Source organism: Notolepis coatsorum, assembly GCF_963971535.1.
Source record: "Notolepis coatsorum genome assembly, chromosome: 6".
Lineage (NCBI taxonomy): Eukaryota > Metazoa > Chordata > Actinopteri > Aulopiformes > Paralepididae > Notolepis > Notolepis coatsorum.
In genome coordinates, this window is record NC_140170.1 from 88,237,372 (window position 1) to 88,264,525 (window position 27,154).

At 41.7% G+C, this 27,154-nt stretch overlaps 1 protein-coding gene across 1 annotated transcript in view; it reads left to right on the forward strand.

The window, feature by feature from the left end:
• Positions 1–27,154, forward strand: part of ppm1j (protein phosphatase, Mg2+/Mn2+ dependent, 1J) — a 52,586-nt gene that overhangs the window by 16,210 nt on the left and 9,222 nt on the right. Inside the window, exons 2-5 of the mRNA XM_084317188.1 lie at positions 10,482–10,596; positions 18,089–18,421; positions 19,001–19,113; positions 19,639–19,723. Of these exons, the coding sequence (XP_084173314.1) occupies positions 10,482–10,596; positions 18,089–18,421; positions 19,001–19,113; positions 19,639–19,723 (646 nt within the window). The remainder of the gene's footprint in view (positions 1–10,481; positions 10,597–18,088; positions 18,422–19,000; positions 19,114–19,638; positions 19,724–27,154) is intronic.

The following is a 27,154-nucleotide window of genomic DNA, read 5'->3' on the forward strand; positions in this document are numbered from 1 at the left end:
TTTATCCATCAAAGAGTTAAGACTGTTAAGAATATTGGACACCCCCCCCCCCCCCCCCAACATTTACATTTTTAATTAGAATTTTTATTATATTAAAAATATATTGTTATTTTTAGGGCTGACTTTCGATTTTTTTTTGGAATTCGATGCTTCAGGGCCGAGATTTGATTTTAATTCGAAGCTTCGAAATAAAAAAATATTTTATTTATATTTTTGAACAAATGTTTTTTATTTACCCTTTTTTTTTACATAAAACCAGACACCCAATACATTAACAGTAGAAATCCACAATAAATCACAGGACTATGACAGTCCAGTACTTAAATCAAAATAAATGTAGATTAAAAGATTTACCCATAATAAATACAATACAATACATATGCTCTTGCTCGCTCTCCCCCCCCCCCCCCAGGACCCCCTCTTGGACAATCCACCCATTATTCCGTTTAACACCAGGAATTACAAATTCATATGCTATCCTTTATCCTCTCCACCACATCTAACCAGATTGCTATGCTGGCTTCATTAACACCTAAAATTCGTGCGGTAGATATCTCTAGATAAATCACATCGAGATGGGTAATGCGTGGTTACTTCTTCCCAGAATATCTTAACAGGAGGGCATTCCCAATACATATGCATAAATGTACCAATATCACAGTTTAAACATAAGGAGCATCGAGAGTCTTGTTTAAGCCCCATTAGGTGCAAACGTCTAGGAGTTAAGTAAGTCCTATGAATAAAATTAAGATTAATCTGTTGATGATCCGGGTTGCGTGATGACAGCCGTACGTTTGTCCAAACTTCATCCCAATCAAAATCTACTTCCAAGTTTGGTATATCCTTCCTCCAGACTAAGTCTAGAGGAAGGACTTTTTTTTTATGTTGTGGGACTTGTACAGCACTTTGTTCAACTTGGTCAGTGCTGTAAAGTTTAAACCTTTTTAAATCTTAGACTAACTAAACACTTTAGAATAGAATAGAATAGATATTTATTTGTCATTGTTGGTACAACGGAAATTTGTTAGGAACATCACCACTGGCATACAAACATAAAATATAGCATACATGTGCAAAATAATAATGTCAATAATAATAGTAATATAATAATAAAGTATCAATGTCCCAATGTCCTCAATAATAATAACATACCATCATTGTCCCAAGTGCATTTAGTGCTAGTGCAAATAAATAAATATAAATATTTCAGTGATAGTCCAGTGAGTTAATGGAAGGGGGGGGGGGGGGGGGGGCGTGGATAGAGGCTGTTGGTCAGTCTGCTGGTTCCGGACTGGATGGATCTATACCTTCGACCAGAGGGCAGCAGTTGAAAAAGATGGTGTGCTGGGTGGTACTGGTCTTGTAAGATGTTATTTACACGACGTAGGCAGCGGGAGGTAAAGACTGTGGAGATATCTGGGAGGCTAGCCTAGCTCCAGTGATCCTCCTTGCAGCCTTGACCACTCTGTGGAGGGCCTCCTTCTCTGCCCTGGTGCAGCTAGAAAACCACACCAGTAGTCCGTACGTGAGTACACTCTCTACTGCGCAGTGGTAGAAGTTGGCCATCAGTCCCTGTGGGAGTTTAGCCCATTTAAGCTTCCTCAGATAGAAAAGGCGCTGCTGTGCTTTGCCCACAGCAGAGGCAATGCTAATCCCCCAGGACAGGTCATCAAACATCGTCACGCCCAGAAACTTACATTTTGAAACCCTCTCCACCTCTTCATTTCCAATGAGGAGTGGAGAGTGGCTGAGGTCACCAGTCCTGCGGAAATCGATGATCATCTCCTTGGTCTTCGTGGGGTTGAGAGCAAGGTTATGACCATCGCACCACTCCACTAGTTGCTCAACCTCCCTCCTGTATGAGGTCTCATCATTTCCTCTGATGAGGCCAAGCACTGTTGTCGTCTGCAAATTTGACTATGAGGTTAGATGGAGAGGAGGAACAACAGTCGTGTGTGAAAAGTGTATAGAGAAGTGGGCTGAGTACACACCCCTGAGGGGCCCCGGTGCTAATGGCCAGGGTGGGGGATGTGTGCTTGCCAATCCTGACATGTTGTGTGCTTCCATGAAATATTGTAAGCTGTCATTTGAGGCTTTATAAAAGCAGCACAATGAACACAAATCTGTCAGTGCCGAGTCCAACCTCATCTTAACACTTTAAGTGCCGAAAACGTGTTTAGGCGTCCTTCCCCGCCATGCTCAAGTTGCCGAGGACGCCGTAACTCGTCTTTAATATCAATATTTCAAAAATCTGTGATCGAAATCATATTTTTCCTCCGCAGCCCTGAGACACAGTGCTGGCCTCCTCTCAACCCTCTAGCGGTTCAAGAGCGCCATCTGGTGGCCGATCGGCAGAAGCGCCAAACAGGAAGTCATGTGGATGAAGTGCTGATCGTCCATATTACTTCCGGGCACTCTCTATAGGTCCCGGGACTCGATCTCGACACAATACATAGCGATCCGTTGCCAATAACTCGATAAACAACATGATTTGGACGTATATACTATTATACAACCTGGAAATAGATCGCGTATTTCTACATCCCATAATAGGAATATTTCAGTTCCACGCTCATCGTCCAACGGCGCGAGGAAGATACGGTAAGATTCAGCGTTATTTTTGAACGTGTTCGATATAAACTGCTCTGATGATCATATCACCCACACTAGATGAATGATATAACGCTGCCCACGGAATTATAAACGATCCCCCGCCCATCCGGTCATCATCAGATGATACGTATAAACTTCTAGAAGTACGTCCAATTGAAATTTTTGATCTCGCACAGATTCCTACCAAACTGTATTTCATCATCAATATAATGCATTTGGGGCTATAAATCACGTTCTGGAGAAAGCTGCAGAAAGAGATGAAAACATACTTATACTTTAGACCATATTTTACTATGAATATGTGAATGAAAAAGTTTAACGTTGCTACACAATGAATACATATAGGACCTTGAATGGGCCCTAATAATGGCAATCTAGCAATAGAATTTAAAAAGTTATAGCCCTGCAAAGAAGGGGAACTTCTCCATAGACAAATAGAGCTGGCAAGGGATGGTATATCATGAATTTAGCCTTAGGCAATCAAAGTGTTGAATAACAAACAGCATTGCTTGTTGTAATTAACAAAGAGAGGCAGAGTTGATTTAGCAAAAAAATAAAAACTCTTTTTTTTAAACATAATTATTATTATTTTTCATATTCGAATCCCATGCCCATCGAACGAAGCTTCGAAGTATTTAAGACACCCCTAGTTATTTTCTGTTTCAGTTTAAATTCAGTTAAAATGTTCAGTTTCAGTTAAATTCAGTTATTCTTTTTAATAGAATGGATCGTTAAAATCAAAGGGTATTGCACATAAATAGGCACTTCAGAATCTGAAGTTCAGATAATCCTTCAGAACGTTGATCGGCTCAGCTGACGATAAATCAAAATGACACCATTCACCATCATAGCCTATAATAACAGCATTGCATTGGCCTATCAATCGGTTTTAATAAACAAACAAACAGTAGCATGTGCATCTTTTAGATCAATTATGCTATGGAAATTAGGCTGCCTCTAAATATAAAAAGGAATTAAATAAGAATGGTTTGCTTCAATAAAAAAATAAAAGTATTTTATATATATATATTTTTTTAATTATATAAAGAAAAATCGACTCTGACATGAAAATCGAATGTGGAGAATGGCATTGATTGACTATTCGAAAATTTGAATATCCTTTATTTTTAATTTTTTTTTATAAGATAAGATAAGAGATAAGATATTCCTTTATTGATCCCCTTGGGGAAATTCAGGCATCATAGCAGCATGGGGGGGAGGGGGGGAGGGGTACAGGTAGTAAAACAACACAGTATACAGGTAGTAAAAGACAACACAGGCAGTGTAAACAAATTGATCAATATGGTCAATATAATTTACTATCTGACTAGCTGAGGAATATTCACATTATTCACAGTGTCACATGAGGTGCAGTATGCAAGAGGTAGTGTTATAATAATTTACTATCTACTGAGTATACATTAATCAAAGTACCAGGGTAGTCTACTTTGTCCCCCTTGGGTTCCTATAAGTCCCAGGTCAATGTCTGGTAGCAGTCGCTGTCGCTGCCCCCTGTTGTGGGGCCTGGAGGCTGCTAGTCGCTGCCCACTGTTGTGGAGCCTGATGGCCGCTGGTATGAAGGACTGTCCGAGGCGGTTAGTTGAGTGTCGGGGGGGGATGAGTCTGTGGCTGAACGAGCTTCTCATCTTGACTAGCTCGTCGTAGAGGGGGTGGTAGGGGTTCACCATCACCTCAAGTCTAGGTAGCTCGACTCCCACCACGGAGCTAGCCTTCCTCACCAGCTTGTTGAGCTTGTTGGTGTCCCTTGAGTTGATGTAGCCTCCCCAGCATGCCACAGCATAGAAGAGGATGCTGGCCACAACAGACTGGTAAAAAGACTGCAGCAGTTTGTTGCACACATTGAAGGACCTGAGTCTCCTCAGGAAGAACAGCCTGCTGTGTCCCTTCCTGTAGAGGGCCTCTGTGTTGTCCGACCAGTCCAGTTTATTGTTCAGGTGTACCCCAAGGAACTTGTATGAGTCCACCATCTCCACATCCACCCCTCGGATGGAGATGGGAATCGGGGGGGGCCTCTTCTTGCCCCTCCGGAAGTCCACCACCAGCTCCTTGGTCTTACTGGTGTTGAGTTGGAGGTGGTTGCTGTCGCTCCACCCCACGAAGCTCTCCACCAGGGCTCTGTACTCCTCCTCATCATCGTCGGTGATGTAGCTTACGATGGAGGAGTCGTCTGAGAACTTCTGCAGGTGGCACCCGCTGGAGTTGCGGCAGAAGTCTGAGGTGTAGAGGGTGAAGAGGAAGGGTGACAGCACAGTTCCCTGGGGGGCGCCGGTGTTGCTCACCAGTACGTCAGACTGACTGACTATCTCTCTTTCTCCGATTTTTCTCTGTTTTCTCCCCGTCCCAATTTTTGTCGTTGTGCCAATTCCCCCCCCCCTCCCCTACCTGGTTGTTGTGCGCATGTTCTCCTACTGGTCGGTACAAGGGAACCCTGAAGTATCCGCACGCTTCCTCCGACACGTGCGGCGACAGCCAGTGGCTCTCTTCTCACCTGGCAGCGAGGGCTCTCATTGGTGAAGTGTAACGCGTGGGAGGTCACGCTGCCTTCCTCAAGTCCTGCCTCCGCTGAACAAGCGCCCAGACCTGACCTGTAGGCGTCGCTGTCCACAACGCCAGTTTCCCACCCATGACTTCCCTCCCCCTAACCCAGCCAAACAAGTTAGTATAGCGATCAGCCCAAGCCAAGGCAATGCTGACTCCGGGAGTCGAGACCGAGCCTCTTGCATTGGTGACGAGCGCAATCTCCGCTACGCCACCTGACCGCCCCTAAAATGTGAATATTCTCACTCATCCCTAGCGTGAATCGTGAAGCCAGAGACGCAGTGCTGGCGGAACACAGTGGAGCTGCTGTGATCATATTGGACACGGAGGAAAAGATGTCCCCGCCTTCAGCCTGGTGTCCAGCCCTGTAAACGTTCGGGCGACTTTCAGTTCTTTGCCCATCATTAGTCCCTACTGCACCAGCCCACTCCACACTGTGCTGCCAGCCCACTCCGCCACTCAGCTGATTAAACAGTAGATTTATTTTTTTTATATATAATCCAGATTTGGTCAGCAGTTACATTTTCTGCTTAATTTTTTTTAATAATATTTTAGCTCTCTGGTATCAGAGCTACTGAACACACCAGGGATCATATCCCATAATGATTGTAATGGGTTTAACTGCTTGGCATGTGGAAGGTGAAAGGTGCTCTTGTGATGTGATGAGATGTGATGTGATAGGCTATTCTTTACCCCCGGAACGCTCGCATCAGTGGCTGGTGTTCCTGTAGCAGCCTATCAAACAGGTCACCCAGCCATTCAAGGACTAACTGAAGTCAAACCATGACTTTTAAAGTCAAGACTTCCTCTCTCTGTTTCTCTCTCTCTGTCTCTCTCCCTCTCGGGAATTCGGGCAGTGACATGAAAATACTAATACACTCCTTGCACAAGTGTTTCAGAGTGTTTCACTCGTAGGGTATTGAGCAAAAGATACATTCATAAAACAGATGTGTTGAATTAGCACAGGATGACATGTTTTCTCTAATTAAACACAGTGTGTTGAAAAAAGGGAAAACACAACACAGCATATCATGTTAAAGGTAGATAACATTTCTATGTAGACAAATCGTTTAAACATAAAATTATATATATATATAATACATCCACAGAGCTTTTAGAAAGGTGAGGAATAAAAAATATATATATAAAATACATCCACAGAGCTTTTAGAAAGGTGAGGAATAAAAATATTGCTTATTGATTGTGAATTGATATCATATCAATTAGCGTTTTGCTCGCTTGTCAACTTTCTCTAACGCTGAACCTAAAATATGTTTCTGACAACATTCTATGCGAGAAATAGGGTATAGATAGATAGATATTTTTATTTGTCCACTTTCATGGGAATTTGTCTTTGGCTTCACCGTGGTTGCAATCAACAAGACAACACAATACAAACACCACACAGGCACAAAAAAACATTGACGCAAAACAGCCCAATACAAAAAGAGAAACAACAAAAACAGGGACAGAGCTTCAGGTACCGGATTATTTAATCTGCAATGCCTAGTTTAACAGTTTGATCTGAACCTAGTTCGATGGCTCTTACTTGATGGTATTAACCCCCAAAGGGAGGGGGGAAGTGATCTAAATCAGGGTGGGATACCTTCAGGACATCATATTAAATCAGGGTGGGATACCTTCAGGACATCATATTAAATCAGGGTGGGATACCTTCAGGACATCATATTAAATCAGGGTGGGATACCTTCAGGACAGACACCTGTCTGTCTGTCTGTCTGTCTGTCACAACTTCAGGTTTCACTCAGTTCCTTCTCTCTTCACATCACTGTTCTTGTGTTGGTGGCTCCAGTGAGTCCAGGCAGCAGCAGCACACAGTACATCAGGCTACTAAAGTATGAAACCATGCATTACTGTAAAGCCATTATCCTCTGCAGGCATTAGCCTGTAATGAAAACACTTAATCCCTCCAGCAACTTCCCACTGGGACATGAATGTATCCTTCTCTCTCTCTCTCTCTCTCTCTCTCTCTCTCTCTCTCGCGCTCGCTCTCGCTCTCGCTCTCTCTCTCTCTCTTTTTTCACTCCCTCTCTCTCGCTCTTTTTTTTCACTCCTCTCTCTGCTGTTATGTTTTTAAATAAACCGCTGTTAGAGGATCCATAGTGAACATTAACCATCACTGTAACTGAGGGGTACAATTCCCTGACTGTATTAATAAGTATGGTATCATTAAACCACTACTGTCTTATGTACATTACTACTGGCCATACAGTACACAGGTATATGAGATGAACACTTCCACAATGACACGGTTCCACACAAATCTTGGTTAGAATAATATTTATTAGCAGCAATAATAGTAGATTACATTACTTTACTTAGAGTCGCGCTTGTAAGGCGAAGAATGTGCGTGAGTAAGTCAAGAGCGTAAGTCCATTATAATATTACGCAGGAGATAATGAATACCACCTGTATCTTAGGAATTATATCTATGGTACACTAGTAGGGCAGCGGGAGATACTAGTAGGGTCCCTCCGGTTGTAGGCCAGCAAGGGGAGAGGATTTGTCGGTAGCAAAGTCTGGGTCAACGAAGAATAGGGAGACTCCAGGTACAGGAGACAGTGCAATAATCTCTTGATCCGCAGACGAATAACAGCTATTCTCCGGCATGCAGCTCCGCATGGAAGAAAGCTAGCCAGCCTCAGGCGTCTTAGAGGCGGGCTCGACGTTGCTCCTCACAGGGTAAATCCCACGTAGACGATTCTCCGCTCCATCAGCTACAGGACCAAAGCAAATATAATCCAGCCGAAAAGGGCTATGTAGTCGTCGGGTAGGTTATCCAGTGTACATGTCCACACAGTCCTTGTCTAGGGCTCCTCGGATGAAGGCGCCAGGTTAAGCTGCCCAGCCTGGATGCGTGTGGCTTTTTCCAAATCCAACAGTGCAAAAATGCGGAAGCATTCGTCACCGCACGCCACTACGGTAAAGCGCCTTTCTTTTCAGGCCCGCTTTGGGAGCTGTCGCGCGGAAATAGGCTGTCTATTGCCATTCTCTTTGACAAACTCTAACCTTAACCAGCTCCTTAACAGCGCCTAAACTTAACCGTTCTAACCTTAACCAACTCCGAAACAATGCCTAACCTTAACCTTAACCTTAACCATGCCTAACCTTAACCATAGAAAGAATATTGCCATTCTCTTTGACAAACTCTAACCTTAACCAGCTCCTTAACAGCGCCTAAACTTAACCGTTCTAACCTTAACCAACTCCAAAACAATGCCTAACCTTAACCTTAACCTTAACCATGCCTAACCTTAACCGGCGAAAGAATACACGTTAAAAAAAAATCACGTTAAAAAAAATATATTTGACGGGATTCGAACTCACCAGCAACTAGCTGTAGGATCCACAGCCATGGCGTCTTGCCAATTGAGCTATTTCTGGATACTGAATTTGGGGCGGTGACTTATATATATTGTTAAGGCGGGATCTCATGCGCATGCGCGAGCACCTCGCGAGCACGCCGGCGCACGCACGCACCTGAGCGAGCACGCCGCCGCTGGGCGCTGCGTGAAGGAAAATGAAAGGCGCATTACCGCACGCCACTACGGTACCTCCGGTGACGAATGCGGAAGCATTTTTGCACAGTTGGATTTGGAAAAAGCAAAAGGCAGCCTGGATAAGCACACTAGCTGGTACGAGGAAACGTTGGTAATGCTGGTCACTGTAGAACGGTAGCCGCACGATACACTATACATAAATAGACTATTACTGAATTAATAGAATAGGTCGAACTCGACGGTACAGCGTTAAACTCTGATACTTCAGCTATCAATTCGCACGCGGTCTCAATGCTCTATTTGGGGCCAAACGGGCCCTACTTCACCGCACGTTGTATCGTGGGTGAGGCTTCACTTGGGTAACTCGAACTACTTCTGTATTCACCTGCGCCATATTTATACGTTAGGTGAACAAACTAGTACCAGCCTTATTCCTGTCTCGTATTCTTGCGCAGAGCCGTTCATGTCCAGGCATGTCTTTGGCGGTGACTTTGAACTAGACCTTGGGGGTATGGCAGTGGCGCCTAAGGGACCGCTGTCCAATAGGAGAACGAAATATTATGGTCTGTACTAGGTAAAGGGATATTCTGTGTATATGTACAAAGAATACACAAGGGATATCAGACGATATACAAATATTAGGCAATATATATCAATTAGTAAATATATATATTCGGTTTAATCTGATCCTTCGTAACAATCACCGTTAACCCTTTCACTACCACACTACAGAAGGTTAACCTTTCACTACCACACTACAGACGGATAACCGTATGTAGTGTGGTAGTGAAAGGGTTAACAGTGATTATGGTTAATGTTCACTATGGATCCAACCATATGCAGTGTGGTAGTGAAAGGGTTAACAGTGATCATGGTTAATGTTCACTATGGATCCAACCATCTGTAGTGTGGTAGTGAAATGGTTAACAGTGATCATGGTTAATGTTCACTATGGATCCAACCATATGTAGTGTGGTAGTGAAAGGGTTAACAATGATCATGGTTAATGTTCACTATGGATCCAACCATCTGTAGTGTGGTAGTGAAAGGGTTAACAGTGATCATGGTTAATGTTCACTATGGATCCAACCATCTGTAGTGTGGTAGTGAAAGGGTTAACAGTGATCATGGTTAATGTTCACTATGGATCCAACCATATGTAGTGTGGTAGTGAAAGGGTTAACAGTGATCATGGTTAATGTTCACTATGGATCCAACCATCTGTAGTGTGGTAGTGAAAGGGTTAACTTAACAGTGATCATGGTTAATGTTCACTATGGATCCAACCATCTGTAGTGTGGTAGTGAAAGGGTTAACAGTGATCATGGTTAATGTTCACTATGGATCCAACCATCTGTAGTGTGGTAGTGAAAGGGTTAACAATGATCATGGTTAATGTTCACTATGGATCCAACCATCTGTAGTGTGGTAGTGAAAGGGTTAACAGTGATCATGGTTAATGTTCACTATGGATCCAACCATCTGTAGTGTGGTAGTGAAAGGGTTAACAGTGATCATGGTTAATGTTCACTATGGATCCAACCATCTGTAGTATGGTAGTGAAAGGGTTAACCCTTTGCCGTGTGGCAGTGAACAAAACCTTCTGTATTGTCGCAGTGAAAGGGTTAACCATTTGGTAGTGTGGTAGTGAAAGGGTTAACCGTTCACTCACCCCCAACCTCTGTACCCCCTCTCTCTCTCTCTCTCTCTCTCTCTCTCGCTCTCTCTCTCTCTCTCTCTCTCTCTCTCTCTCTCTCTCTCTCCTCTCTCTCTCTCTCTCCCCACCAGGGTGATCAATGCGGGGAAGAGCATGCTGAACGAGGACCAGGCCTCCTGTGAGAAGCTGTTTGTGAAGAAGCCGAGTGGCAAACACCGCAACTCCACTCTGCTGGAGGACCACGGGGTGAGAAAGCAGGGCTGTGTTGGGTTATATATCGCTGCTGTTATTGCATCGTGAACGCCTCATAACGCCAGATGCAGATGATCGGGCCTAACAAAAATAATGGTTTGGTTCTGGTTGCCGACCGACCCTGCCGATTTAGGTGCGACCCAATTTATTTTATGAGTAAATTTTTTTTTCTTTTTTTCTTTTCTTTTTTAATAAAGTTTCATAAAGATCTTAGTCAAACCTTTAGTATTATGGATATTAAACATGCTGGCAGAGTACATGCATCCATGTTGTCGTGAACATTTTAATTAAATAAAGAAATTCCCTATCCATAGTCGCCGTGGGAAGAGATAAAATTAAAAAATTAAATAAAATTAATTCCCTACCTACTCACAACCAACAGGAACCAAACAATATAATTTTTTATGCCTCGTGTTCCTATAGCGGTTCCGTCTGGTGAAAAGACGACGTTAACCCATAAGCGATCGTGTACACCTTCAAAATTAAATAAATAAATTGGTTAGACTAGAACAGAAGTCTTTATTTGTCATGCAGTTTAACACACGCACGCGAGATGGGCGACCCACAGGAACATACACACATGCACTGAGTCGTCGATTAAATGTCTCTCTGCACTTGACCCATCCCGTTGTCCTTCCCCCCCATGGGCAGCCGGGAGCAGATAGGGCGTCAACGTGAGCCGCGCCCCGGGGACCAATCCAAGTGCTCCTGTCCGTCTTCGTCAAGGACGCCACAGCGTTAGCGATCTGTTGTGCATGTTTTTCCATTGTGTTTATCTTATCGGGGGGGGAAACCCTTGCGAGCACGGGGAGAACATGCAAACTCCACACAGAAAGGCCTGGGAGATACCCCACCTGAGTACCTGGCATCATGGAAACCTGGTCCCCAAGCAGGAATCGAACCCTGGACCTTCTTGCTGTGAGGCGACAGTGTTAACCACTACACCACCGTGCCGCTATTAGAATAGAAACGTAAGGCTAAAAAACGTCAACATTATTGAGGGTTTCTGAGGTCTTCTATGGATTAAATTTAATTTAACTGATTCTAATTTAACTAATCTTTACAAATGGATATGTTGATAGCGACTAAACGACTAAATATCAAGCGATTCTGTCACAGCGAATGTCTTAGTCGTTTAAACAATGTTGGATGATGTAATTTATGGGTCTTGAATAATTGTGTAACAAAAGAAAAATCGCGATTTGATTGATTGATTAATTTACATTTTTTTTTTCAATTTCTTTTTCCTCCTCTCTGACTGTCAGCGGCAGCGCTAGCTCTAGTCTCCACCCACCGCCACACACACACACACCCCCCCCCCCCACACACACACACACACACACACACACACACTCCTGTCTGCAACGCGGGTCAGACTGAGAGAGAGCTGGGTGCTGCGCTGTTCTAAGTGAGCATGGCCTATTGAGTTGATTGATTGATTGCTAATTTTATTACTGTACGCTTGGTTTCCAACTGGTTAAGTTTAGGCCCGCTACAGTAGGTTTAAAAAAATAAATAAAAAAATAGGGCGAAGAAAACGTTTTTTTCCTATAGGGCAAAGAAAACTTTTTAATTTGTTTTACCTACTTTCTATAGAAGCATCTAAGAATGAAGTTCTATGGAAAGTAGGTCTGCATTCCCTTAACAATTGTGTGTATTGAGCCGTACTGTATTGTACCCATTCTGCATCTGGTAATAACATTTTCAATCAATCATTCCAATAATACACAGTTGGATGTGTTAGTTGGTTGGATGCACTTCAAGCTGCTTCCACATGAGGCAACTTCTCTCAATCATTCCAATAATACACAGTTGGATGTGTTAATTGGTTGGATGCACTTCCGATCTGCTTCCACATGGAGGCAAATTGTCTTTTTTGTAGTTGTGGGAACTACTTTTTCTGGCGGATGGTTTTTTCAATAAATCTTCGATTAATGTGTGTTTATTGTATAGAAATAAGGTTGGATGAATGTGGCAGTTGTATAAAAGCTTTACACCACTTGCAGTCGTGATTTGTGAACAATAAACCATGCCTAGGGGGGTTTAACGACCACCCCTAGGCATGGTTTATTGTTCACAAACCACTCCTGCGCGTGATGTAATGCTTAATTAAAGATTTGTTGATTAAATCAACCAATACAAATAAAGTGATGACTCGAGAATTTCTTTGTTTTTATTTTCTAGCCTAATTTTACTAGGTACTGTAACTAGGTATTGTCATAACCTGATACCACAATCTTTGCCTTACTCTTAATAAGTTACCTGTCACTATATAGGGGTATCTACTCCTATATTCATATATTCTTGAGTCTCCTTGATACTTGATACGTCTCAAGTCTGACTGTGGTTAACCACTGCATGGTTACCCTTGCAGAAAGCTGTTGTATATGTGAGTGCTCCTATTGTCTTCTTCAAATAATGACATCTTGAGTACAAACGCACACATTTGTTCTGGTTTAGTGCATAACCCGTCAAACAGTATCCTCATGCTTAGCTTTATTTGTAACAAAGCAAGTTGTGTTCCTGTGCCCTCTGAGTCAACTAGTGATGCACGATATATCAGTGGCCGATATTATATCGGCGGCCGGCCGATATGGCCGTTTTTTTACACATCGGTATCGGTCCGATATCAAGATAGGGCCGATATAAATTATTATATATATATTTTTTTTTACATGTTTTGGCCTTAACACATTCCCTGCCATAACTTATATCCATCAATATAGCCAGTCTGCCACCACTGTAAGCCTATGGAGATGTTCACCTTCTTTGCAGGGCTATAACTTTAAATTGTATTGCTAAATTGACATTACTATGGCCCATTTATCTTAACGATTATCTATCGTTCAGGATGTAGGAACGTTATACTTTTTCATTCATACATTCATACAAAAATACCTTCTAGAATTTAAGTATGTTTTTATGGTTTTCTGCAGTAATTCCTAGAATGTGAGTTATAGGCCTAAACGCATATATAGATTATCGATTGCCATTTATTCCCTAGACACGCTATATTAAAAAATGCAACTGTATATGATCGTATACGTTATGCGTCATCATGCACGGAGGAAAGGGGGGGGGGGGGTCGTTTATAATTCCGTGATCGTCAGTAAATGCTTTATGTAGTATGGGTGATATATTGATCAGATGGTTTGCAGTGAAATGAATAAACAATTGGGCTGAAAATAACGCTAGCGTCCTCTTACTCAAAGAGACTGGCGGTGAAATATCCCAAGTATAGGACGTCGATCGCCTAGGTCCATTTCCGGTTCGTATGTCGCAATAAACGCCGAAATCATATCGATTATTAAGTTTATAAAGCAATCTATATATACTATAGTATCTGTCGGGAGCCTTGCAACAATGTCCCACTTCCTGTTGTTCGAGTGTAACTCGCCCGACCATCCACCAGGCGGCGGTATTGAACCGTCGTTGTATTGAGCCGTAGGGTCCAGCTGCAGCGTCGGAGGTGTATATATGAATTATGAATGCCATGGCGAAAAAATGAAATATTGATCTCAATATCGCTGTACAGCGTGGATGGCAGGGAATGTGTTAAATAGTTTCAAAATATCAGTCATTTCTGAAAATAAGTTACAAAAGTTTTTAAAAATGCGTTTTGGAAAATAGCTCTTTATTTGATTATCATAAAAAAGTGTTTTCTATACAGAGATATCGACATCAGTAAATATCGGTATCGGCCAGAACAGCAATATTAATATCGGTTATCGGTATCGGCCACAATTTTCACATCGGTGCATCACTAGAGTCAATGTCAGGCACTAACCACAACTACAGAGAAGAGGTTTACATCCAAGGTCTTCTAATGAAATCTAGTGTTTAGCTGTGTTAATGTCAGTGTTGGAAGACGTACACAATTCCTTTACTTAAGTAAAAGTAGAAATACACAGAAAAAAATTTAAAAGTCCTCTCTTCAAAATCCTACTTGAGTAAAAGTAGAGAATTATTTGATATTGAATGTTCTTAAGTATCAAAAGTAAAGGTATACATTCTACATGTTTGTGTATTCAAGTGCCTGGGAGCATGCACTCCTTGAACCATTTACCTCTAAAGGTTAAAGTGGTATGTGGTCCAGTTATGCTGCTCTGATTACGTTAAAACAATTCTGAAGTTGACAGGCTTCAAATTTGAAAATACATAATCTTCATCAACTCTTGCCATGTTCTCTATGCAAAGTTCTCCAATGTAACTAGTAGCTGATGCGTTCAGATAAATGTAATGGAGTAAAAAATACAATATTTTCTTTGAAATTTAGTGGAGTGACAAAGTTCCCTAAAGTGAAAATACATGTAAAGTACCTCAAAATTATACTTAACTCTTTGTGCGGTAATTTCGTTGGATATACACTGTGTATTAATGCTTGTGTATCTTATCGTGTGTTGTCATGTTTGTTTATATGTGTGTTTAAAAAATAATAAAAAAATAAAATACAAAAAACTCTTTGTGCGGCAAAAATGTAATATCTTGTGTTTCGCAGCCAACGTTTGAGCGCCAAAAACTTAATATCTCGTTTTTAGATCCTTTGATCTTTTTCCTTTGATCCCCGTTCTAAACACTCTGCCGGAGCTCCCTGGGTCTCCCTGGCACATCTGCCTACATTGGAATTGCAATGACAATCGAATCTCGTCAGGTGGCAGTATTGCCTACCTTTTGAACTGGGATAGTTTAGTGTGGGGAGTGTCCGTCCTGATTCCTGTCTGTCCTGATTCCCTCTGAAGGGGAGGAGTTCTTGCAGAGCAATCGCTCTGAGATTTTATCGCCTCAAACTAGGGATGCACCGAATGTTTTCGGCCGAAAATGGCAAAAAATTGCCTTTCGGCTTTCGGCCGAAAGAGTTTTTTCACCGAAAATATATCACCGAAACAGAAACAACCTAACAACCTTGCGTGTTGTTGTGATGATGTCGCGCTGTTTCTATGTAAACTCTGCGCGCAACGCGTCCAATAAATGCGTCTTTAACATGCTTTTATATCCGCTTATTTACTATATGCCCGTTGAGGTTAATCACTGAGTGATCTAATATGCATATTATTCAGAGCGAGAAGGGGGGGGGATTGTGTTTCTCACATTGACGCTGTCTGTCTGTCGCGTGTCTACTGTGCCGAGTCAAGCGAGCACATTCATCTGGGACTAGAAAGGTGCGCTCAGTAGAGCACAGATGTCCGCTGCGGCAGACAGAGAAAAGATGGAATTAATGTACTGTATGCATTCAGAAGTGCTGAATAAATGTTTTATGGACCCATAATAGTGATTATTTATTATTTAAGTTAAGTTTTGCCATAATCATATATTTTTCCATAATCATAATGTTCCACAACATTGGTAAAAAAATATCTATTCTATGAATCATTTTCGGGCTTTCGGTTTTCGGCCAACTGTTTTCTATTTCTATTGCGTGGCGGACTGTGGCGGTACAGTACTTTTTTTGAGTTTTTGTTTTTTCCATGCTCCCCACAATGGGTGATCTCATTTTAGACGGTGACCAAAAGTAATCTGCATGGCTGTGTTCTGTATTTAGAAACATGTCTCAGTGGGTCCATAGAGCAGAGCACTCTCTGTTGCTGGTTGGTAGTAGCCTACATATTGTACATGCAACACCAAAAGCACACTCCCACTGAGACAGACCTTTAATCTCAAAACATATTTACACAGCAGAGCGAGTGGTCGATAGCATACAGGATACTACTTTGGTTTGGAACTACTACCAACAAAACACCTCAACCACCCAGCTTGTCATCACACGCACACATGCGCGCACACACACGCACGCACGCATGCACACACACACACACACATTTCCTCCATTAATTATCCCTCTGCTTGGCCCGACTTGAATGACATCAAGCCTTGTGCCCCCTCCCCCACTGTGGTCGAGCATCAGAGGGAGAAGCAGATGTCTGTATGTCCTAGCTGCTCTGTACCAGCAGGGTTAGCAAACAGACTGGACAGCACGGCATATCGCTGCCCACTTCCTAAATAATATAACCTTTTCAGATGAGATCATCTCTATTTCTTTACCCATCCCTTGTGTCAATCTTGTTGGCACTGCAAGTGTCACAGTGGATTTACTACATTGATTAACAAATATTTTGTTCACTTTTATTTTTAAGTTCTTTCTGTTGTACAGGAACTTACACATTTGGAATATTTTTAAGGATGAAACTAAATGAAAGAATTCTGCATATTAGCCTGGCGGCGTAATCTGGATGCCATTTTCACATCATCTTAATTAAGTGCCATCTAAATTCTGGCTAGTGTGGACATACACCACTAGTCATGGGTTTGCAGGCTTGAAAATTCTCCATCCTTACTTACTGTATGCTATATTATACCTCAGGCTAATAAAGCTTGGTGAGTTGAATATCTTCTCCACTGTTTCCGTGCTAGATTAATCTAGCATTAGTGCCACTATGGCACAGTAAAGCCTAGAATGGTGGATACATGGTGCTTAGAGCATCATAATGTTACCAACTAGGCATGCCCTGAGCTTCTAAGCCCTTGTAAATCTGTGCTCACTGACTAGTCCCAAATCTAATCTAAAGCTAACTAATCTATCTCTAGTGTGATCTCTTCTTTTTTTTTGGTGGGGGGGGGGGGGGGTTCTGTATTTTTCACCCATCCCAATTTAGTCGTTATGCCAATTCCCTTCCTGGTTGTTGTGCGCATTGCCCCACTGTCGGCATGGGGAGGGTGTAGAACTACCGCCTCCTCCGATACATGTGGAGTCGCCAGCCGCTTCTTTTCACCTGACAGCGAGGAGTTTCACTGGGGGAACGTAACGCGTGCCGTGCAGAGGTTCACGCTATTTCCCCCAGATCCCCTCCCTGCTGAACAGGCGCCCCGACTGACCAGTAGGAGTCGTAGTTTACAACGACCCGGACGCGCGTAGTCTTTTACCAACGCACTTGCAATTTTCCGCGATCTGATTGGCCACTGGCGTTTCTCTCAGCGCCAATCGCGTTACGCCTAGTTCTATCACTGGTTAAGCTTGGCGACTCTTTCGAAGTTGGTTAAGGTTAGAGTTTGGTTTAGAGCAGGGCGATAGACCACCAGCCCTGATTCCAAACTCTAACCTTAACCAACTTCGAAAGAGTCGCCAAGCTTAACCAGTGATAGAACTAGGCGTTAGCTAGCTAGCAGGCTGTTAGAGGCAGAACTAGGCGTAACGCGATTGACGCTGAGAGAAACATCAGTGGCCAATCAGATCGCGGAACCCGAACGCGGAACTGCAAGTGCGTTGGTAAAAGACTACACGTGACCCGGACACATACCCCACCGGCTTCCCACCCGCTAACACTGCCAATTGTGTTAGTAGAGACGACTGACCAAGCCTGAGGTACCGCTGACAGCTGGATTCGATCCCAGAGTCTCTGCGGTGGTAGGCGAGTGCTTAGTCCACTGTGCTACCCAGCCGCCCTGTGATTTCTTCTTTTTGATTATTTTCTCCATCTCCATCTATCTCCAGGACGGCACAGGGATCCCTATGCACTTCTGGGGAGTGTTCGACGGCCATGCAGGATCCGGAGCCGCCATCATGGCCTCCAAGGTCCTTCACCGACTCATCAGAGACCGTCTGGGAGAGATCGCCCACCTGCTGGAGAACCCCTCCAACCCGCCCCCTATCTGCCTGGCCAAGAACGGCAGTCCCTACCAGGTGGAGACGAAGAAAGCAGCAGCGGCACAGGAGCCGGGCGACCCAGACGCCATCAGTGACCCCTCCGCCCGCTACCACATGGAGAAGGTGGTCAGCTTGGAGAGCCTGGTGATGGGGGTAATAGAGAATGCCTTCAAACAGATGGTGAGCCAGAGACAACTGATTTATATGAAGAATATATACTGTATATATACTACTAAGATAAAATACTGTAATAAGGGCTATCCTGGTATGCACAATCCTGGTGTATACCATGTAATCGCAACATACTGAGTTTGAGTCTTAAGCCTGAGTCCTTTCTTTGCTTGTCGTCCCCTTTCTCTCTTTCTCTCCGATTTCTTATCACTTGCTGCCTTGTGTAATAAAAGCAGAAACACCCTACAAAAAAAAATATATATCTAAATACTGCATTACTTTATTTCAAGAGTAGAAATTAGGTTGCATCAGACAAACTAAAACAAATCTCAAGATGAAATATTTGCATCACAATTGAGAATAACAGTGTTATGCCTAGATAACCCACCACAGCATGGATAATGTATTCTTCAAACACTCGCTTGGTTGCCTTCCATGTTTGGCACTGCTGAGTTTTCTTTTGTTTGGAATATGGATGTGCAGAGAGAACGAGCTCCTCGTCACAATGCTGAGTGGTGCTGAGTGGGATCTGAAGCCTGGCGGGTGAGTGGCCCTGTTTTTCATTGTGTTTGTTCACGTCTTTTCCAGGATGAACTGATTGAAAAGGAAAAAGCCTCCTACACCATCTCTGGTGGATGTTGTGCCTTAGCTGCCATCTGTCTGATGGGGAAACTGTATGTAGCCAATGCAGGAGACAGTAGGTAAGAGAACTGACAATACATGATGAATCCTGACTGTGATGTATTGATGAGTTGAAGTGATTTAAGCGTGACATGTCTTTGCCTTTGTAAATGGTTTATAAAGACAATGCATGCTACATAATGGATTGCCTTACTGTGGTACTTGTGAACCATTTTAAAGATGTAAATATAAAATTCAACATGTAATATGTATATAATCTACACTGTGGGTTTCATATAGAGGCATTGCTTCAGAAACTTGTTTTCTTTACGCCATCTGGGGTCCATTCTGTGTACTGCAGCATCATTTAGTCTATTTACTTTTTTTAAATGTTTTACTTTGTGTTGCTGTTTGACAAACACACATTCCAGTCATTACACCATTTTCTATTTTCTTTCTTTTAAATACAACACAGTAAATGTTTAGTTCTTGATACTACAGGTATTCTAATAGTTTCCTGTGTAAGCTGCTGTTCATCTTGTTCTGTTGTCGTATGGTGGGCCTTATTTCTCTCTCTCTCTCTCTCTCTCTCTGTTTCTCTCTAGGGCCATAATTATCAGAAATGACGAGGTTGTTCCCATGTCCTATGAGTTCACACCTGAGTCCGAGAGACAGCGCCTGCAGTACCTGGTATTACTCCTCATGTCTTTTAGTTTCATCGTGGTGCTGCTCAATCATTAGAGCTGCCCCCGCGTAATCACTTAGTCGATTAAGATTCAAGAATTTGTCATATTGTTTATTGTTATTTGCACCTACAAACATATATTCTGGAATAAAATAAGTAAAAGAAGAACAGTTAAAATGTGCAGGAGTGGTCAAAAAGCCAGAGGGGCTTATAAGCGACCTCCCCTCTTAAACCTATATAGGATAACTACACAGAACCCCCCCCCCCCCCCCACACATACATTATGCACAAACAAACACACATGCGCATATCCCTCTCTCATACACCCACCCAACCACCTCCAATGTACCACCCCACCCACCCCCACCCCACCTACCCACCTCCCCCAATGTACTGTTTTTACGTCAAATGTATATACTCTCTTTTCTGGACTCTTTTTGTATCACAAACAGTACTGTATTTGCAAATCTGGTATGTCATAAATGTATAGATGTAGCAGTACTGTCTATCTGTATGTCATGTATGTCATATATGTCCTGATGAATTGAAAATGGGGGACCCTGATGTAAACAAGACGAAAGTCTTTCTCTGGTCTGCATCCCCTTAAAAATTGTGTGTATTGAGCTGTACTGTATTGTACCCATTCTGCAATCTGTTAATAAAGTTTTCAATCAATCAATCAAAACACAGATACATACAATACAGCATTATACAACTATTATAATGTTGGAAAAAAAAGACTACTCACAAATACACATGGATACTACAAACTACAGGATCTGTAGTTCTTTTTTAAGCTAGCTTTTAAATGTATTTAAAGTGGAGCATGTTTCTCTTAGATTTTGTATATCATTCCACATCACTGCACCTTGATAAACAAATTAGAATTTGGCAACAGAGGTCCTACAGAAAGGAATGCGTAAGTCATTATTTCTTCTTGTGAGATGTGCATGTTAATGATAATTAAACTCAAAATAACATTGAAAGAAGTTGGGTAAAGATGAAGGCAGACCAATTACTTTATACATACTGTAAGAACCTCTGTTTGGTACTTTTGTGAGAAAGTTGCAGTTGTTTAAATAATGGTTTGGTTGGGGCTAAATAAGAAGAGTTGGTTGCAATTCTTACAAAGGATTTCTGAGCTCTATGGATTGCTTGTAAGTAAGAAGGGCAAGTGTTGGCCCAAATTATATTGCAGTAAGAGATGTGAGGATAAATTAAACTGTAATACAAAGTTAATAATGTGCTCTTTTTAAATAGGTTTTAAACCTTTTTATAATGCCCAACGATTTTTAAACCTTCTTGCAAACAATTTCACAATGATTCTTCGAGTTTACATTTTTTATTTTATTTTATTTTTTATTATTGCAAAACAAAATTATTAAAAGTCAGTACTCAACACACAATGCATAATGAAACTAACAATTAAGATGGCTAAAATGACATGCAAGCACAGAAACAGAAAGCAAAAAAATATATATAATAATACTTTACCGTATACAGTGTATATCCAACGAAATTACCAATTATACCAATGTCTTATACAGGATATACCCCTAATACCTGTTATCTAAAACCCTACACAATTATGCTCCAGCTCGAACCCCCCCCCTCCCGGACCCCTCTTTGGATAGTACCTCCATTATCCCTCGCTCCTAACCAGACACTACCATTATAAGCTAGCTTTTATTCTCTCCACCACTTCTAACCACATTGACATTTTGGATTCATTGAGACCCAGAATTCTTGCTGTAGATATTTCTTGATAAATCACATCGAGATATGTAAGAAACCAAACTTTCCGGCACATTTTTTCCGGTTGAAACCAGCGTGATGCGATCAGCTTTTTAGCTACTGTGATACCCGATAAAACCAATCTCTTTAGCTGTGGATTTACTGCAAACTCAAAAACATCATTCAATAGTAATACAGAGGGGTGTACTGGTATATTCCAAGATACGAGTTTTGATAATTGTTGGGTCACATCTTTCCAGAATGCCTTAACTGGTGGGCAGTCCCAATACATGTGCATAAATGTCCCTTCGTCTCCATTTGTACATTGGGAGCATTTGGAGTCTTGTTTAAGACCCATTCTGTTCAGTCTTATAGGAGTCAAGTATGTCCTGTGAATATAGTTAAGATTGATTTGTTGATGGTCCGGGTTCCTTGATGTAAGTCGGACATTTGCCCATGCTCCTTGCCAATCAAAGTCACTTTCCAGGTCTGGTATATCCCTCCTCCAGACAGAGTCTAGTTGGAGGGTTTCATATGAGGACGTTAGTAATTGATGATAAAAACCTGAAACAAAACCTCTCGATGTCTCTCTTTCATAGAAGAATTTGTGGTATCTGTGGTGTTCAATTGGTATGTCTAATGGAACACCGTGAGACTTCAAACATAGCCGTAACTGTATGTAAAAAAGCCATGTGGACTCGGTGAGATTAAATTTTGTGCATATTTCTCCATAACTACAAAAACCCTGGTTGTTAAAAACATCCCCTAATGAGTGTATACCTTGCTCTTCCCATATAGGGAATCTTATAGGACGTTTTTCAATTAAGAGTGCATTGTTATTGAATAAGGGAGTGTGATTGTGCCATTTTTGTGGGTTAGGATATTTTCTTTGTGTTTCACGCCATATCCGGATCGCATGGGTAATTATGGGGCCAAATTTCCGCTCACAGTGCTTGATTGGTAGTTTAGTGTATGCTATGTCCTTCAGTCTATGTGGGGCTACTATGTTTTCTTCCAATTTTCTCCAGGATACTAATGCTTGGGGATCAAACCATGTTGTCAATGGTCTTAATGTGTACGCCTTAAAATAGTGGAAAAAAATCTGGAAATGCCATGCCACCGTCTGCTTTATTTCTCTGTGCGGTGGATCTTTTTATACGTGGTGGTTTGTTATTCCAAATAAATTTGTATGTGGAGGAGTGTAATCTTTTCCAGTAACCCTCTGGAGGGGGTAACGGTAGCATTGAACTGAAGAAGTTGATTCTAGGTAGTACATCCATCTTAACTATTGATATCCTTGCCTGTACTGAGTTTTTAAGTTTTGCCCACCTGTCAAGGTCGTCTTTGATTTTGTTTTGGATTTTTGTGTAATTGTGCTTCACCGTTTGTCTTATGGTGGGGAATATTTCCACTCCCAAGCATCTAAAATGTTTTACCATAGGTATCTCACCTGGGAGGGTTATATCTTTTTTTGCAGGGGTGTTAAGTGGAAGGAAAGCCGACTTCGGCCAATTTATCTTAAATCCCGATAAATCACCAAAGTTCTCAATCAACTTGAGTAGATGAGGCAATGTGGTGTTGGGGCTTTGCATGAACAATATTACGTCGTCCGCATATAAACAAATTTTTTGTTGTGTGCCCTTGATTACGATTGGTTCTATAGATTGGGATTGTCTTATATATTGTGCTAAAGGCTCTAATGATAGATTGAATAGTCCGGGACTAAGAGGGCAACCCTGTCTGGCTGAGCGTGATACCGGAAAGATTTTGGAGATGATTGTACCTGTTGTAATCATGGCAGATGGGTCTTTGTATAATACTTTAATCATATCAATGAATCCTTTTCCTAACCCCATCCTTTCTAATACTGCCCATAGATACGACCATTCCAGCCTGTCAAAGGCTTTCATAGCATCCAGGGACAGCATCGCCTTAGGTATGGTGTCGTCCTTGTCTGCATCTAGTACGTGCAGTATTCGTCTTATGTTATCAGTGATCAGGCGACCTCTTATGAAGCCAGTTTGGTCCGGATGAACTAAAGACGTCATCTGATTGCTAATACCTTAGAGTACAGTTTGATATCGGTTCCGAGGAGGCTTAAGGGTCTGTAACTACCGCACTCGGTGGGGTCTTTGTCTTTTTTGAGAAGGACTGATATGAGTGCAATATTGTCGTTTTTATGGAAGTTCCCCTCCTTGACTGAGTATAAGATCATATTTAGTAATAAGGGTCCAATTATGTCCCAACAAGAAAGGTACATTTCTGGTGGGATACCGTCTCTTCCAGGAGCCTTACCACTTTGCATTTCGGATATGGCCTTCTTGAGTTCCTCTAGTGTGATCGGTGTTTCTAACTGTTTAGCGTCATCCTCTGAAAGTTTAGGGAGAATAATTTGATTAAGATATGTGTCCATTTTGTTTTGATCGAAGGTCGTTTCTGATTTATATAAGTCGGAGTAGAATTCTTTGAATGTATCGTTTATTATTTTGGGGTCTGTTTCAAGTACTTGTTGTGCTCTAATGGTAGTTATATCTGCAAATTTTGCATTAATTCTTAATCGCATGGCTAATAGGTGACTAGGTTTAGAACCTTGGGAGTACTGCTGTTGTCTTGTGCTGCGTATTTGTATTTCCGATTGTTGTCTGTATATGGCATTGATCTCTATTTTTAGTATGTTAACTTGATTTTCTAGTCTAGTTGAGTTGTTGTATTTTAAAGAATTAAATAACGTTGAGTAAAGCGTTTCCAGTTCAGACAGTTTTGTGCATTGATTCTTGCGCATTTTGGAGGAAAAGCTATCAGTGAAATCCTTGATCATTCCCTTTATCGACATCCATATTATTCTGGGGTCTTGCACCGAGTTTGCATTCTCCCGTAGGAATACTATAAGAGCTTCTTTGAGTTGTGTAATGAATTCCTTGTTATTAAGCAGCATCGAATTAAATCGCCATCTTGGGGCTCGGGAAGATAGTATACCAAATGTTCCGTTTAGGAGTAAATAGCAGTGATCTGATAGTGCATTGGGTATCATTTCCACTTCATATTTATCAAATAGTCTCGGGGATGCAAAGGCATAATCTATTCTGGATAATGTGTTATGTCTCGCCGATCGACAAGAGTACTTTCGGGTCGTGGGATTAAGTGAACGCCATAAGTCATTTACACCTGTAATCTTCGACCAATCCTTTAATGCTTTAGATTAATTCCTTTGTTCGCTGGAAAAGGCGAGGTAAGATTTGTCCATCCTTGGATTCCAAATGGCATTAAAATCTGCACCTATTATAAATGAGTAATCGGGAAGGTTTAACATTGCATTGGTTAGTGTAGAGAAGAAACCCTCTTCGTACAAATTTGGGGCATATACCGCTGCCAACGCTATTTTCCTGTTATTGTGGACAATCCTAGCTATAGTTATACGCCCATCTGCATCCGACCATACTCCCTTTAATTCAATATTTAACTTACGTCTAACGACTATGGCTACACCTCGAGTTCTCGTACCAAAAGAAGAATGACTAATATTATGATGTGTTATCCGCTAACGTATCTGTCTTCCTCTAAAATGTGCGTTTCGCTTAGTAGAGCCACGTCCACATGTTCTTTTTTCATCAGTGTGAGCACGCTTTTGCGTTTGTGTTTATTTATCCCACCAGTGTTCCATATCATTATATTCAAACTAGCCATAATCTATACATGTTTTTGTGTAGTTTTTGGTAATGCTTCTGGAGTGCGAAGCTACAATAGATGTACATCCAATTATTGAGGTCCCGTTGAGAGCCGAGCTTAAAAACATATATATATATACAAATAAAAAAAAACTTTTTTCCCCTCTCCCAGAGAGTCGTACAGGCCTGTGTTCCATAAACACATCCTCCGCGTATGACTCCCTCCCTTAGGCCACCGGATTGCCCAAACTGAGTTTTGTAATCCTAATCTTCCTATGCTAATTGCCATAGGATCTAACATTTTCATTCTAATTCAATAGAATGTCGCTTTTGGTCTTGCGCCTTCCCTTACTGTAGTGAAATATTATGAAAAATGAAAAAAAAGAATATACCTTCATTGATATATTCATTTGAACCTTCTACTAACTTATGTAGGAAATATCAGAAAAAGGAAAAGATTGTAGAGAAACACTAACACCTTAATATGAAGAACAATGGGAAAGAACAATGTAAGATAAAAAAAAAAAAAAAAAAAAAAGGAGTGAGAGCTAAAATAAAACTCAACGTGGAGAAACCACTAGAACAGAATTGAGTAAATAGATAAAAGAGAAAAACAGAGACTTTTAGAGCTACATTGTGCCAATCTCTACATCAGTGGAGTGATTATTTAAATTATTAGAATAACCTTGTTGTGCTCATACGTTTAGGTGTGGCTTTTTTTTTAAAGCCTTATTAAGGCCTGATTAAACTTCAGTCAATTGATCATATGCTTATGCTTATACACACCAGATGTTAATGTTAAAGTTGCAGGCCTTCGTTGTAATGGTGCATTATATTCTAGAAGGTTGTAGAATACACTAGTATATACTAACAGACTGCTGTTATGTTCCAGAATGATCTTCCTACCCAGGGTTCATGACTACTAGTATTTTCGGGATATTTCTTAGTGACCCAGAGCAGTCGAGCGATAAGCCCAGAATATTCCAGATTGTTCATAGTGTCAATGATATATTCTTGTCTCCACGGAGACCAGAAGTCTGTAAATATAATGCATTACGAACCATATTATACACATTGTGACTTGGTGTTGCCGGCATGCATAGCATCTGTTACTTTTGTTGAGCCCGGATAAAGTCATTCTAATACTGAGATACACAGAGAAAGAGAGAAATGAGTAGGCTTATCTGGTGCGAGACAGTGCTGCGTTCTGCCCTGGGGGATCTGCTCCATGTAGATTCAAGTATTCCTCTGCGTCTTTAGGCGTGCGTAATCCTTCCCTACGGCCGTCTTTACCCACGATCGATAATAGTGCCGGGTATATTAGCCTTGGTTTGAGGCCACACTTGAACAATTTCTGCATCACCTCCTTGTAGGGGAAACGCTGAGCGATGGCCTCTTTGCAAAGATCCTCGTAGATAAATATTGAATTTTCACCATGTTTCAGCTTTCCCCTTTGGTTGCGTGCAATTCTGATGATGTCATCTCTTATTGCCGTCTTGCGCAGAGTAACAATGATGACTCTTGGACCGTTGCCTCTTTGTTCTCGAGTACCGATTCTGTAACATTGGTCCACTATCGGCTCTGTGGTTAGAATGTTGTTACCCAAAATCTCTGATAACACTGTTGGAAACTTGTCGTCTGTGCAATTGACTGATTCATCAAGTCCTACAATGCGGATGTTATTTCGCCTGTAGTAACGTTGGGTTTCGAGTAGCCTCTCCATCGCTTCATCTTTAACTTCTTGTATTTTTATCCGACATGCCTCTTCCACCTTTTTTATCTCCTTCGTTACCTCTGTCAGACCATCGTTGACGTTCTTCTCGTTCTCTTTGACTGCCCGTGTAATTTCTGTCACCGTATTCTCCACTGTCGTGATTCGCACGGACTGTACAGCGACCGCTTCCATAACTTCTTCGAATTTAGCATCGATGTGTGCAACGTGTACTTTGAAAGCTACCATCTGTTCCTTAATCAGATCCTTAATCAGGCTAGTCAGAGAGTTGAAGTCGGGTTGTGTAATTACACTGCCAGTGACAG